This window comes from Nothoprocta perdicaria, unplaced genomic scaffold (genome assembly GCF_003342845.1).
Source record: "Nothoprocta perdicaria isolate Ctin4 unplaced genomic scaffold, notPer1 scaffold_313, whole genome shotgun sequence".
NCBI classification, from domain to species: domain Eukaryota; kingdom Metazoa; phylum Chordata; class Aves; order Tinamiformes; family Tinamidae; genus Nothoprocta; species Nothoprocta perdicaria.
In genome coordinates, this window is record NW_020455548.1 from 246,279 (window position 1) to 259,620 (window position 13,342).

At 46.3% G+C, this 13,342-nt stretch overlaps 1 protein-coding gene across 4 annotated transcripts in view; it reads right to left on the minus strand.

Annotated features, from left to right (window-relative positions):
• SCARB2 (scavenger receptor class B member 2) overlaps positions 1–13,342 on the minus strand; it is a 34,251-nt gene that overhangs the window by 17,126 nt on the left and 3,783 nt on the right. For 2 of the 4 annotated variants that reach the window (XM_026042771.1, XM_026042773.1), the window contains exon 1: positions 3,031–3,219. The exons of 1 other annotated variant lie outside the window; for it this stretch is intronic. In XM_026042771.1, coding sequence (XP_025898556.1) covers positions 3,031–3,147 — 117 coding nt within the window. In that variant the 5' untranslated portion in view covers positions 3,148–3,219. Of the gene's footprint in view, positions 1–3,030; positions 3,220–13,342 lie in introns of those variants that run through there. One more of the 4 variants, XM_026042772.1, reaches the window with a different exon arrangement.

A 13,342-nucleotide genomic window follows, 5' to 3' on the forward strand; every position in this document is an offset into this window, starting at 1 on the left:
TAGTGCTGCTTTTATTCAGACTGGAGCACATCTGATGCTGCATGACTGGTACTACTCTTGTCCCACAGGTTGGGCAGGCTGTGAAATAATAGAGCATAGGACTGCTCTTATCCACAGAATACACGAAAGCTACAGTTCTGTCAGAGTTACAGCTGCTGCCTTGTGTTAGGCCAGGAAATCAGACTTCTCTTGATACTCACATGCAAGAATAAGAGTTAAAACTCCAAGTACTCCAAAACTTTAAGCTGGTCACTAGTCCTGGGGGCAGGTCTAGAGGGTAGGCTTTTAACTCCAAGATACTCTCTCACAAAGATGCACAGATGTACCTTACTGCACGATCACAACCTAAATGGTGCTGACAACGTGACTGTTCATCCCTACCTGGTAGCACAATGGGGGTTCACCTTTCCCAGTGCCGTTATTTCCTTCTTTTGGCTTTCCCTCCTTGATCACTCTTCACACACAGGAAGTAAGGAGCACATCTTCCCTCAAAAGCCTAACAGTTGTTGGTGGTGGTGATTATGGGGGTGAGGAAGTACTGTACATTTTCCAATCTTTGTTAGAAAATGAAATTTCTGCAGCTTTCTAGAGCTGTGAAATGTGCTAATACCAGGGCAGAGTTTTATATATAAGTTTTAATAATTTAGCTGAGAGAGCCGGGCCTGTTCAGCCTGAAGAAGACAAGGCTGAGGTAGGATCTGATCAGTGGGTATAAACACTTCAAAGGAGGGAGTGAGGAAGATGGGACCAATCTCTTTTCCTCACTGGCCACTGACAGGCCTACAGGGAACGGCCACAAATTGAAGCATCAAAAGCTCCACAAAAACTTAAGGAAAAATTTCTTCACAGTGAAGGTGACAGAGCACTGGAACAGGCTGCCCACAGGCTGTGGAGTCTCCTTCTCTGGCGATCTTCAAAACCCACTTGCACGCAATCCTGTGCCCCATGGTCGAGGTGACCCTGAGAGTACAGAGGGGTTGGACTAGACGATCTCTTAAAGGTCCCTTCCAACCTTAAGAATTCTGTGATTCTGTCTATGATAGAATTTAATTGCAATCATGAGAGAGACAAGCAATAGCATAAACATTTAGATGGGCATCTGATCTGATCCAGCATGGCACTCTAATTCATAAAAAAGTTGGTATGACTGGCAAAGAAGACAGAATAAAAGGACAAGGTTTGAAGGCCTTGCAGGAGAGGTGCTCCTACCTCCCGTGTCACCCCACACATGCGCCTACTTATGTTCCAGGAAACAGTGTGATACCCTGCTAGATTCCCCATTCTTCCTGTACCCCCTCTGTTCCTCTATCCTTGTGTCCAAGTGCAAATTCCTGTGTTTCAGCTTGTGCTGATCACCCCTCATCTTGTCACTCTTCTGCAGCTCCCTTAAAGGCAGAGGTATCAGTGAGGCCAGGAAGAGGCAATGTGAAATCCGTGAGCACTGAGATAAGATTTCATGTTCAATATCTTGGGCTGCAGAGCAGTAAGAGGGATGGAAAAGCTTAAATTTTGCCACATTTCAAAGGCAAAGTAAGATTCATCTATTTGCACAGCATTGTCAAAGAAGTACATAATGGTTACACAAGACACAGTAACTTCCAAGATCGGGTAAGAACACCTCGCATAGAAAGCAGCAGAATCAGCAGAGTGGCAGGGAGTGCACTGCTTTGAGAACCATTCAGGTCTACACAAAGCTGCACTGCTTAGATTTGGTTCAACACGCATGCAACTTTGCATATGTTACCACTCACATGACAGCGCCCAGCTTCCAGATCGCCTAGAGAAAGGCATGGGCTGATGAACAAATGACTTTGGGATAACTCAGGTATTACCCATGATTACACTCCAGCACGGCAGAGGCAGGGATCTGAGAATAAACACTACGGGACTACCCGTACGAGCTGTTTGGACAAGTGGGTGGCACATTGCAAGTCGGCACGACGGTTTAGACTATGGTGCCCCTCTGGGGGCTACCCCCTTAGCTTGACAGGCACGCTGCAAAGTGACACAACTTGCCAACTAAAATTACCTTTGTGAAACCAAAGTGGTTTAGGTTAAGACAATACAGTTTTTAGGTTAGCAAACGCTCCCTGACAATATGTCAACGAAAGGAATTGGATAGGACACTATGGGGATCACCAGACTTCGGTGCCAATGAAACAGCAGCACTGGCCAAATCACTATTCCTAAAGAGAAACCAGCACTCCTGGTTTCTCTGTTTAAATAACAGGGATTATATTTTTTCAGAGTAGGCAAGTTAATAATTATTCATTTACAGTGGTCACAGCTATTTTAAGGGAAACTGCCAATGAACTGAATTTCTAATGTTATCTGTGGAGGTTACTAAGCTAAGGCAGCTAACCGTTGTCCCCGGACCACCACATAAACGCAAAGGAGCAGCAGAACAAAAGCTTAGGCAGGGCATAAACAAGGAGGGCCCTGCAATGGTAACCTCACCAGGATGATGCCCTCAAGTTTCTTGCAAGCAGCCCTGGGGTAAACTGCTAGACTTTCACCGTTTGCACGAGGGAACCACCACCGCTTTTGGCCCACAGCCGGGCTGTGCTCCAGCAGCAGCACAACAAGCCACCTTATGAGAGTGCCCAAGAGCACGTGAGGAGGATGGTGCAAGGGCAGAAGGGAGCAAAGCTTGAGGCATCCCTGCTGCACCCCGTGTGCTGCTGCCAGCACAGGCCCCTCAGCACAGCTGCAGTCTGTAAAGCAGCCTCCCAAGCACCGATGTGCATTGGCAAGACAACCCAGCGTTGGCCCTGCCCACAGCCCTGCCGGCGGGCGCGCAGGGGCTGTGCTGCCCGGCAAAGCTGCAGCCCCTGTCCCACCGGGGTCGCACCCCTGTCAGTGCCACCCTGCAGCCGCCCCCAAGCAGGGCTGGGGGATGAGAAACATCCTCCCTGCCGCCCTTCGGGTCACTTTGGGGGCCTCTGCGAAGGAGCCAAGGAGCAAAAGCCGCAAGGAGGGCCGGGGGAAAGGAGGGTGCGGGGCTGGGGGGAGCGCGGGGCCGGCTCTCACCTCCTTCACCTGCAGGTCCACCACGGTCTGGAAGACGTGCGCCACCAGCAAGGAGATACTGGCAATGAGCAGCGTCATGGCCAGCACCCCCACGGTGACGAGGCACAGCGACTTCATGGCTGCTGCGGAGGAGCGTCCCGGCTGTCACTGCCGCCGCCGGGCTCGGGCTCGGCCAGGCGCAGGGGGCGGGCGGCCGCCTCGCCACGCCTCGCATCGCCTCGCCGCGCCGGGAGGAGCCGCGGAAAACGGCCTCCATTTGTGCCCTGGCCTCGGGCTCCTCGCTGTCTGGCGCACCGGGAACGGGGAAACACCCGGAAGAATCGCTGGCAGTCACGGAGCTCCCGGTGGCAGGGCGCACATCTCGCTCCCTGCTGGGGACAGGCCTGCGAGTGCCCGTTTCGCTATGCAGGAGGCACCTTTAAAAGCTTTTCTGACAGAAAAAAAAAGGCGATAAAACAGCTATTCCTCATAAAGAAGAGTGGGGGAAAAAAGACTATAGCGGACACAAGTTGCCTCTGGACAGAATTAGCCTTCATAGCACTCAGATTCTGACATAACTAAATCAAGCCCAGCTCCCACTAACACAGTTTAAGCCACTAACAAAAAGGTAATGTCTCGTACCCATTTCTCCTTTAAAAGACAGTTAACTGCCAACTATTGCTCCAGAGGAGCTCTCCACAAGGGCTCCTTTCCCAGAGAAAGGAAACTCTACTACCTGCTCTCTATCCAGGCTGCCTACATGACCAAAGGCAGCAGAGGCACCCTGACAAGGCAGGGCTGCAGTCCCATAGCTGTAGCCATCGGACCCACGCGTGGATTCCCTGCTAAAACAGACTGAAGCATTTTCCTTTCTAAGTGTTACTACCTGCTATTCCAACTGCAGAGTTACTGTTATGCTGCTGTGGGCCCTTCTGCTCATTAGAGGCCATGTGGTCACACTGCACAGCTTTCAGGAACCAGATTTATTGTGGTTCCTCTCGTGCTGTGAAAAGAGATTGTGCTGTTGGCCTCGTTTTGTTAAGCTTCCCACTCTAAAGCAGTGGACTTTACTCTGTTTCTTCAAAATGCAAGCAGCAAATTAAGTGATTAGAATCCCTTTTCAAACACTAATTTAGCTACATCTCTCCCTGCAAGATTTTTTCGTGAGAATTCTCCCTCTGCTGCCATGAACTCTTCCCTAAACCATGAAATATGGTTTTGTTGGGCACTAGTTAATAGCAGCTTTTACAAATAGATGTCTTCTCCTACAAGACATAAAGATTTCTTGGAATGGCACCTTATGCTAAATTAGGGCCTTCTCTGCCTTTTCCCTTTGCAACAGCGCTGGGATTTTGGAACAGGAAGATCCGTCTCTGCTTGTCTCGTGGCGCAGTAATTATGAGACAGGCCTGTGCCCTGAGCCAGGACTGCACCCGCTGTCTTCTCCACCCAAGATAACAATCATGCTCCTCTCCCTTTTGGATTTAAGCTCTCCATCACAGTGTTTCACTGCTGACAGACCTGCTCACACCAGGTTTAACAGGATCCAAGCCCTGCGTGGCTTCCCTGGAGCAACTGAGAGCCAATGGCATACAGAGAAAACAAGAAGAGCCTTTCCAGAGCTAAGTGTAGCTTCATCTGCACAGGGAGTATAATCATAACTTGAAAAGTATTTAATTCAATAAATACTCTACAAGTTTCTGTCCTCCCTAAAACTATGCCTTGTTCACTCGTTTCCTTCTGCAGGATAATGTTTTCAGTCTCCATTCATCTTTGGGTCCCTGGTGCTCTATTTACTTCCATCTCTATCGCCATGTTTCTAGATCCCAGCCGTATTTTCCCCGGGGATATCCATCAGAACAAATGCAGAAATAAACTTCAAAGGGACTGACGTGTAGGTATGAGGACTGGTGCATTTATGAAGGTGGGACACCCCTCTGCTTTGCATGCTGACTGGAATTTAACTCCTATTCAACTCTGCCCTGCTCGTTAACAAAACATAAAACATACCACAGATAACTTCCATGTCATTAAACAGCAGAAGCTTTTCACCCAATATGCTCCCAGTCTTAGAGAGGCTCTTGAGAAACCAGGGTATCAATACTAGGTAAGGAGAACATTCTCAGAGACGAAGCTCGTCTGCCTTTCACGCAGGGCTCATGAGCACACTTGTCATCCATGAACATAGTAGCTACATCTCTAGCACTGTATGCATAATTAAACAATAATGATATAATTATAACCTGCTAATTTCAGCTGAGACTTGGGAAATTTCTGAAAGGCTTGGAAGCTGGTAGGCAGCAAGTATCACAGTACCCCATCTTTCATTCATTCTTCCCACACGCTGCAAATTAGCTGTTGGCAGGAAAGCAGTTCACTACAGGACAAATACCCCGCAATCTGCCAGGTTCAATAGTGACTTTGGACAGGGCTGTGAACAGAACTGCTGTGTGTGGAACAGCCTTTTAACTCCATATGGGTGCACCTGAAGCGAAGGTGCATCAGAAGGATTTATGTTTATCAAGGGCTTCCAAACTCAGCACAGTGACTTTTTAAGGGACATAAGAATTACCTGTAACACTTGTTTTTCCTTCCGAGGAAATTAATTCTTATTAACTCTAATGAGAACATTACCAGAAATGTTATTTCTTCTGAAATTTGGTCCTGCTTAACTCAGATACTTTGACTCTCTCTTGCAAAATAATCACAACCTTCATAAATTCTAAGCCACATACACACAATATTTGGGCTATAGATCATATAGTACATTTAAAAATTATTCATACACAACTATATTTCTCATAATCAGAGTTATACAAAAATTTGCCCACGGAACTACTCATAATCATCAAGTACTTCTGGTTTGGTTTGATGAGCACTGCAAGCAGCTCTGTGCTGCCTGACAGGCCTTCTGCATGCCCAGTGTGGAAGCCTGGATGAAACATGTGCCCATGCTGGACACACTGTGGTAGAGCAGAGGAGGACCTGGTCAAGATGAGCCAGGAAGAGACACTTGGTGGGCAGGGAAGAGCAGTGCGTGGGGCACAAGCCACAAGGACAGAGCAGAGAAGGCAGCCCAAGCCTGGCAATGAGTTCCTTGGCTGAGAGTCTCTCCCGGTTCCGCAGGCACCCTGGACACCATCTCCTAGTGATCCCAGAGTCACTGAGCCCTGTCCTTCTGTGCCAGGCAGCGAGGGCCTCGTGGTGTGGAGCGCTCAGGATGAGCACGGCCGTGTGGTGAGCGGGACCAAGGGAGCCAGGGCTGGCTAGTGAGGGAACGTGGGGTTATGCTCTCTTTCATTAGCCTGCTGGTCCCTCTTGCACAGTCATGCTGCCCTCCAGAAACTCCAGCTTAAAGATCACAGGCAGACAGCAGAGTCTGGCCCCATTCTGAGCCAGGCTGGCAGGCAGCAGGGCTATTATCTAGATCAGAGATTTACCCTGTGAAATGTGTTAGTGGGCAAGCAGGCAAAGAAACCTAAGCAGCAGCCCCCTGGCTTGTAACCTAGTTCTTGTCCTGGCTCAAACATGAATGTCACCTTCCAGTTCCCTTTTAACAGCCTGAGCCCGCAGACCCCAAGCGCTGCTACCTGTTTGGTCCTGGGCTTTGGCACTACCCACTGAACTCAACTGCTACATCCCACTTCCAGTGGGCAATCAGTAGAGCTAAAATGGCAAGCTGCAGCCCAGACACGGTTAGCCTTTTATTCCTACTTTCTTAATACAAGTGAGCTAAGTCTTAAAACACTCTTCCTTATAATGCGTATTTTCTATACTAATTAGTGGTTTCCCCATTCAGGTACAAGAAAAATTTGTCATCAAGATGCTTTCCAGCAGGTAGCACTAAGCAGAGGTTCTCAGACTCCCTTAACAGTCAGCGCTGGCGGTTTGTAAAAAGCGGCCTGGATGATTTCCGCGGCGGCTTCCCGCCTCCCTGCGGCAACATCGTCATCAGGGGCACGAGGGGGCTTTCCCCCATCGTGCTACCCCACAGGCCCCACCAGAAGACAGGGAAGACATCGACTACCCCCAGCCACAAGCTCATGCCACAGCAAGAAGCCCCCAAAGACTTCAGTGAGGAGAGGGACCACAACAGGAGCCAGTCATTTTACTCTTATTTGAATGACAACAGGCTTCCACAGGTAAAGACCACCTGGTTGCTGCCATTCTTCATTCAAGTGAGAGTTCTTTCAGCACTTGAAATGCCCAAGCAGCGCAGGATTGAATTCCCTCTTGCGTTTATGTGAAAATTTATTATCAGAAGACCTTCCTCCCACATACTCCCATATAAATAGTAAGTCAATAAAGTCTGAATGGCTATTTAACAGCACATCCCTGATCTTATGGTAGGGACCACTCTGAGAAGCTGACAAGTTTGTCAGACAATTCGCTCACATGAGCCTATCAATTGCATGTTATTGAGCCAGTCCTATAAGTCCCCATCTCTATAGGATACTGGAGGGAAGAGGCTTTACCCATTAGCCTTGGAAATGTCTCACAATATCCCATAATGTTCCAGAAATACTAATAATCTCCCCACTTTAAACATAATTAAGGCCTAGTGTCCTGCCTCACATGTTTAATTCAGGAGCCGTCATATGCACCACAATTGCATCTCCCATCTTTAGACGCCACCTCTCCCAAGAGGAGAATGTTCTTCCCTCCAGCCTCTCCCCTTACTATGTCCTCATTTTGCTGGGAGGACCCCCCTCCAACTCAGTGGAAGTTAGAAAAGCTGGGCCCGCCTTTCTGAACCCTCTCTTGTTTGGCCCTCAGCTCCTTCTAGAGATGATAAATATCTTGGAAGCTGACATACATAAGAGCTTCAAAACTACAGAGAATGATGACAGAGAGGAGATCCTCCATCCTCAGAGAATTCAGCACTATTCCAAGGACAATAAACAAATGGAAGCAATGCCTGGGTCATCGGCACAGTGAGTATGGGATGTTGCAAGCTGAACTGTTCTGAATGGAGGACTGGGCTCAGCCCAGCCTCTTTTCCAAAATCCGCGAGGGAGAAAGAAAAAAGAGGGGTATACCTGAGGGTCATATACATATATCAGACACATTCCTTGCCACAGACACAATCTTGCCACCCTCAATTTCCTGATGTGTCTCCTTTGCTCAGTGGATATGGCATACTCTGGATACCCTACCTAATTTCTCCCACGAGACATACCAAGGAGGCTATGATGGGCCTGAGCTGCAGCCATGTCATTCAAAGGAGACCAACTCCCTTGACTGTGGCTGTGATCTGCAAGACTAAACATGTACCTCTGCCAGTCACAGAGCTTCCTGAAACTCCACCAGCTCCAGAAACATTTTTCATTTTCCCTGTGGATAAGCTAGAGAGGGACATAGCTACAGTTATCCAAATGGCACTGACTGAAACCTTGTGGTCTCCTCTATGCTGTCAAGAAACACATACAGACTATGAATAAACATGTCATACTTCTTTGCAGCAAGCAGTCCAGAAGAAAAAGCTTACACACATCACATCACAAAGGAAAGGCTGCAAAAAAAGAAAAGATGCCTGGCCTGAGCTACATTCCTCCTGTGACTATAAATAGAAACCCAGCAGCCACTGAATTTTGTGTCTGGGATGCGTCTCTGGTAAGTAAGGAAAAACAGCACCTTTGCCCCAGAAGCTGATGGCAGTAACTTACACTATGTTCTTCAGACTAGTGTTCCTGAAGGTACCTTGAGTCCTGAAGAAGCGCCCTGTGCACTCATGGCTGTGAGCAGCTGCAGCAGCCAAGGCTGCTGGGAATACAAGGACCTTTTCTCAAAGAGGAAAAGCAGATAACAAGATTTGACCGGGCAACTCACGAGCCATGTAGTATACGGAATAAGGCCAATGCAATATTATTCCAATATGCCAAGTTCACATACGGACGTAATAGGTAAAAAGTACATAGGAACAGTGGACCATTGGACAGATAATGTAACAGATGAGAAACAGATGCACACAGTCAGGAGAACAGATAATTTCAGAAAACATTAATAATGAAATAATCTATTAGTGCTGAAAGATGACCTAACTGTCCTGAACTCAGCAGTGCATTTTGAAGAAAGGTTTGGGTATCTGTGTTTGGGAGCTTCTGCAATCAGTATGCCAAACTCATCCTTAATTATACTAAATGAGTATAAAATATCTTTGTTTAAGCTAACACAACAGAATCATACTACTTGAGCTAAACACTCTAAGAAGTATAGCTACACAAGCTTTTGTTTCTGACCTTTCGCCCATGGAAAGCTCCCCAGCCCATCTCTAGCCAATATATTCCACTCCTATGACTCGTGCCCAGTCTGACTGCAACTGCACTGACCTTAGCTGCCAGGAATAGTTACTGGAACAAGCCCAAAGTGTCTTTTTACCCTACTTCCTCTCCACTGGTTGTCATATACTGTTTCTTATAAAATCGTTTTATGAAATACCATACTCGTGCCTCCTAAAATAATTTGGATTGAAAATTACGCCTGTTGGGGGTGTTGAGGGCCTAAAGCCCAAAGGAGCTGATGAAAAACCCAGCATATAAAAGCCCCTGACTCCGGCTCTCCTGATTTCATTAGAGCTTTGCACACAGAGAATGACAAAGTGTGAACTAAATCACAATTCATTCTGCAATGCTGCCAATCTACCTGTTTACCTCAGCATCTGCCTGCCTCCAGGGAGGGGACAGAGAGAGCTGCTTGCTGTGTTTATTTGCTTTGTTTTGCATTCAACCTGACTGCACACAGTTTCAGTGATCGACAGAAGTCAGCTTTTATCACGGTGTATAAACAACGGGTGCAATTTAAATTGGCACAGATATTCCTGCCCCGGGTGTCATATTCCATGTGAGTACTGCAGCCTTACAAAGGTGCAGGATGCTCCACTGGCACACTCCATGGCTGTGCACACTATGAAAACAGATTTGTAACACGTTGTACCTACATCTGAGCTTAGGCCTCTGAGGTCATACAGAATCACAGAATGGTTGAGGTTGGAATGTTGATCTTTCTCTAGAGATCATCTAGTCCAATCTCCTGTTCCAGCAGGGATGCCCAGAGCACAGGGCACAAGGTGGCATCCAGGTGGATCTGGAAGACCTCCAGAGAAGGAGACTCCATAGCCTGCCTGGGCAGCCTGTTCAAGGGCTCTCGAACAGTCACCCTCACAGTAAATAAGTTTTCTTACATGCAGACGGAACTTCCTATGTTTCAATGTGTACCCATTCCCCCTTGTCCTGCCATTGGCCACCACTGAGAAGAGTTTGGCCCCATCCTCCCTACATTCTCCCCTAAAGTACCTAAATATATTGATCAGATCTCTCAATTATATTCATAGCCTTGTCCCACATGAACCATGTATTCTTTCCATATCTCCCTTAAGATTTTAAGAAAAGCAGTTGAATTGACTACTAGACTCAAAAAACACCTTTCTGGAGTCTCATCTAACACAGGCTTCCAAATCTGTCACCAAATATATAAAACAATCCATGCATACAGTTTTCTGCCCAACTATAGGCACATTTAACAGAAACCTGTATTTTCCCAGATTTCCTTCCTTTCAGTAGGATGTCTGATGAGACAATTTCAAAATCTGAACTGGACATGACATCTCCTGATTCTCCACTATCTCCATCATGTAAAACACTAAGTTTTAGTATCAGTTACATACAATCAATACACAATACTTCATGTAGGTTCACAGGTCGTTGTCTTTTGTGGCTGCATTGCGGAACGCAAGGGTGGTGTGCCCTCCCCAGGTCACCTGGTCTCCCCTGATAATCTGGCCCATGAACATGGAGGGAGCAGGTCCAGGTTTGGACTGGGCTGTGCTCCTGGCAAAGTCCATCTCTGAACACACCTACCCTATGGAGCCTGCAGTGCTGTGTATAGGCCAGCTATAACCCTTGCCTCCTCAGCCAGGGCAAAGCAGGGAGGGTACTTGCAGCAATCAAATCACACCCTCTCTTCTGGCATGTGAACACCAGAGTCACTGCCTCATGTGTTGGCTTGCTAGGCAGGAATTGACAGCCCTCACCTTGCTTCGTTCTCCAACATGAGTGTGTGGGAAAGGGCTTTATGCTTTCTCCTGCTGTTAGGCCAAAGCAGCACATGATTAAGTGACTACATAGACATTCTCCAAGGAGCACATGATTAAGTGACTACATAGACTTTCTCCCTCAAACGCTACACCCAAGAAAGAAGAACTTATGGGAATGGTTTCAGAATAGGACATGAAGATTTCCTGTCAGCAAAAAGTATATTTTGAGAGACATAGAACTTTCCTGTAGCTGTCTTATTTACAACCATAGCTTCTTTTTTTCAGGGAGAAGAAATATATTACATCAATGATAATACCAGGTCTGATACCACGAACGTCAAAGTTAGAGAGATAAATGCTATACCTGCACAGCTTAGAGAATGTCTGGGAGGCTCATTTCCCAGTACAGATCTGAAGAGTCCTCACGAGGTAAGGGGGCCTGGCTCCTCAGAAAGAAAAGGCAAAGTCAGGGAACTGGCAGTTTCATTTAGAATGTAACCACACAACTTATAAAACAATCAAATGGCTTCGAAGCTTCCAGGAAAGCATTATCTTCCAAAAGGGACAGAAACAGTTCTATTTAGAAATTATATAAAGGTTTGACATGAGAGATGTCCTGCAGATTAAGACTTCCAAGAACAAAGAACTTGCACTCACCAATATATGAAGAAATGGACAGAGTCTGGAGGTAGGCTAGGGGGTGAGAAAATGCTTGCCAAAGGAAGGAAAGCTCACTTAACGCTTTGGTTAGCTCATTTAGAAAAAAAAAAGAGACATTCTGCTGCAAAATCTTTAATCGGGAGACCAGAAGAAATTACGTCTGGCACCTTATAAATCCAAGGGAATATTTAAACCGGTGTGGAGAAGGTAGTGCAACAAGTCAGGAAAAGCCACAGGTGATATGGCTCTAAAGCTTCCTTCAATTCTGATGAAAAGCTCCATTTCATATTAAATACGACATCCGAGCTAGGCTGTGAGAATACAGACAGGCTGCGTCAGATGAATAAAAAACTGTGTCCATAGAGCTTGCTGACATGGACAGCAGGCAGTACGAGCACGAAAAATGATATCACACTCTACACTAGCTCCCTGTTGATATTCTCCCAGGAGCTCTTCTTTCCCAGCAGTTAAAGACATGTTTCAGGTATTCTCTCAACATCAAATATTTTCCGTCTCCAGCTTGGAAGATTATCCAAACAGCTACAAACAGACACATACATATTCTTTCTTATCACAAAATTCAAGCTTGTATTTGCTTTTTTAGTGCTCTTCAGACTTTGGACTTGGATAATCTTCTGTGTTAGAAGCTGCTTGAAAATAAGCATTTGGATGTCTCCTACGTAGCTCTTCTCTGACAGCCAAGCAATAAAATGAATCTAGATGGAAGTCAAGGCATTATGTTTCTGACACTCCAGATAACCTTGAGGGTCTATCAGCATGGATTTGTTTGCTAGAACAGTTTCATTATGATTCAGCCTTTAAAAGTTGTTGGGTACCCCAGCTCCAGGGAACTCCCGAGTTGAGCTCAGGACGCTCAGCACTGAGCAGAGTTTGGCCAGACTGTGTTACGTTGTTCTGTGCACTTTACACTGACTAGCCTGCTGCATGCCCAACTGTCTCTGAGCAAGAAAGGCAGCCTCCTTTCGGCAGCCAGCTCCATTATATCTCTAAAGAATAAACCTATTAAAATACTGCAGATACTTAACTGAGCAAAATCTCCATGCCAAATATATGGATCTTCAAGCTTTGACCCCCTTCTACGAGACTGCAAGAGCAGATTTTCACAACTAGGCTATTTTCTTGTCTCTCTCTCGCAGTGTCTCATACTTCCTGCTTCTTCCTTCAAACTCTCAGAGGAGGTTTGATTCTAACCTAAGAGGAAGATTTGAGGTGAAAAGCATCAACCATGAAATGGTTGAAGACGTGCAATCATGCCAGTTAGGGAAAAGAGAATAGAGAAGTGATTTCAAGGCAGAAGGGAAGGTGAAAAGCATTATACTGTGGGGAATTCGTAGAAACAAACTCCAGTTCCCTAGCTGTTTCCTGGATAATTCAAGGAACATACCTGTAGTTCCAAGGAAACTATGAAATTTATGGATTAAACTAATCTAGAAGCCACAAGGATGTTGAAGGGATTCAAATGGATTCCATATGATCCTGACATAAAAAAAAAAAAAAAAAAAAAAAAAAAAAAAGAAAAAAAAAAAGCAAACAAAAAAAAAAAAAATCACAGCAATCATACCCTTCTTGGACTTGTCCCTCATAGGCTGATGATAATTAGTCTTCTGATAGCGGAAGATG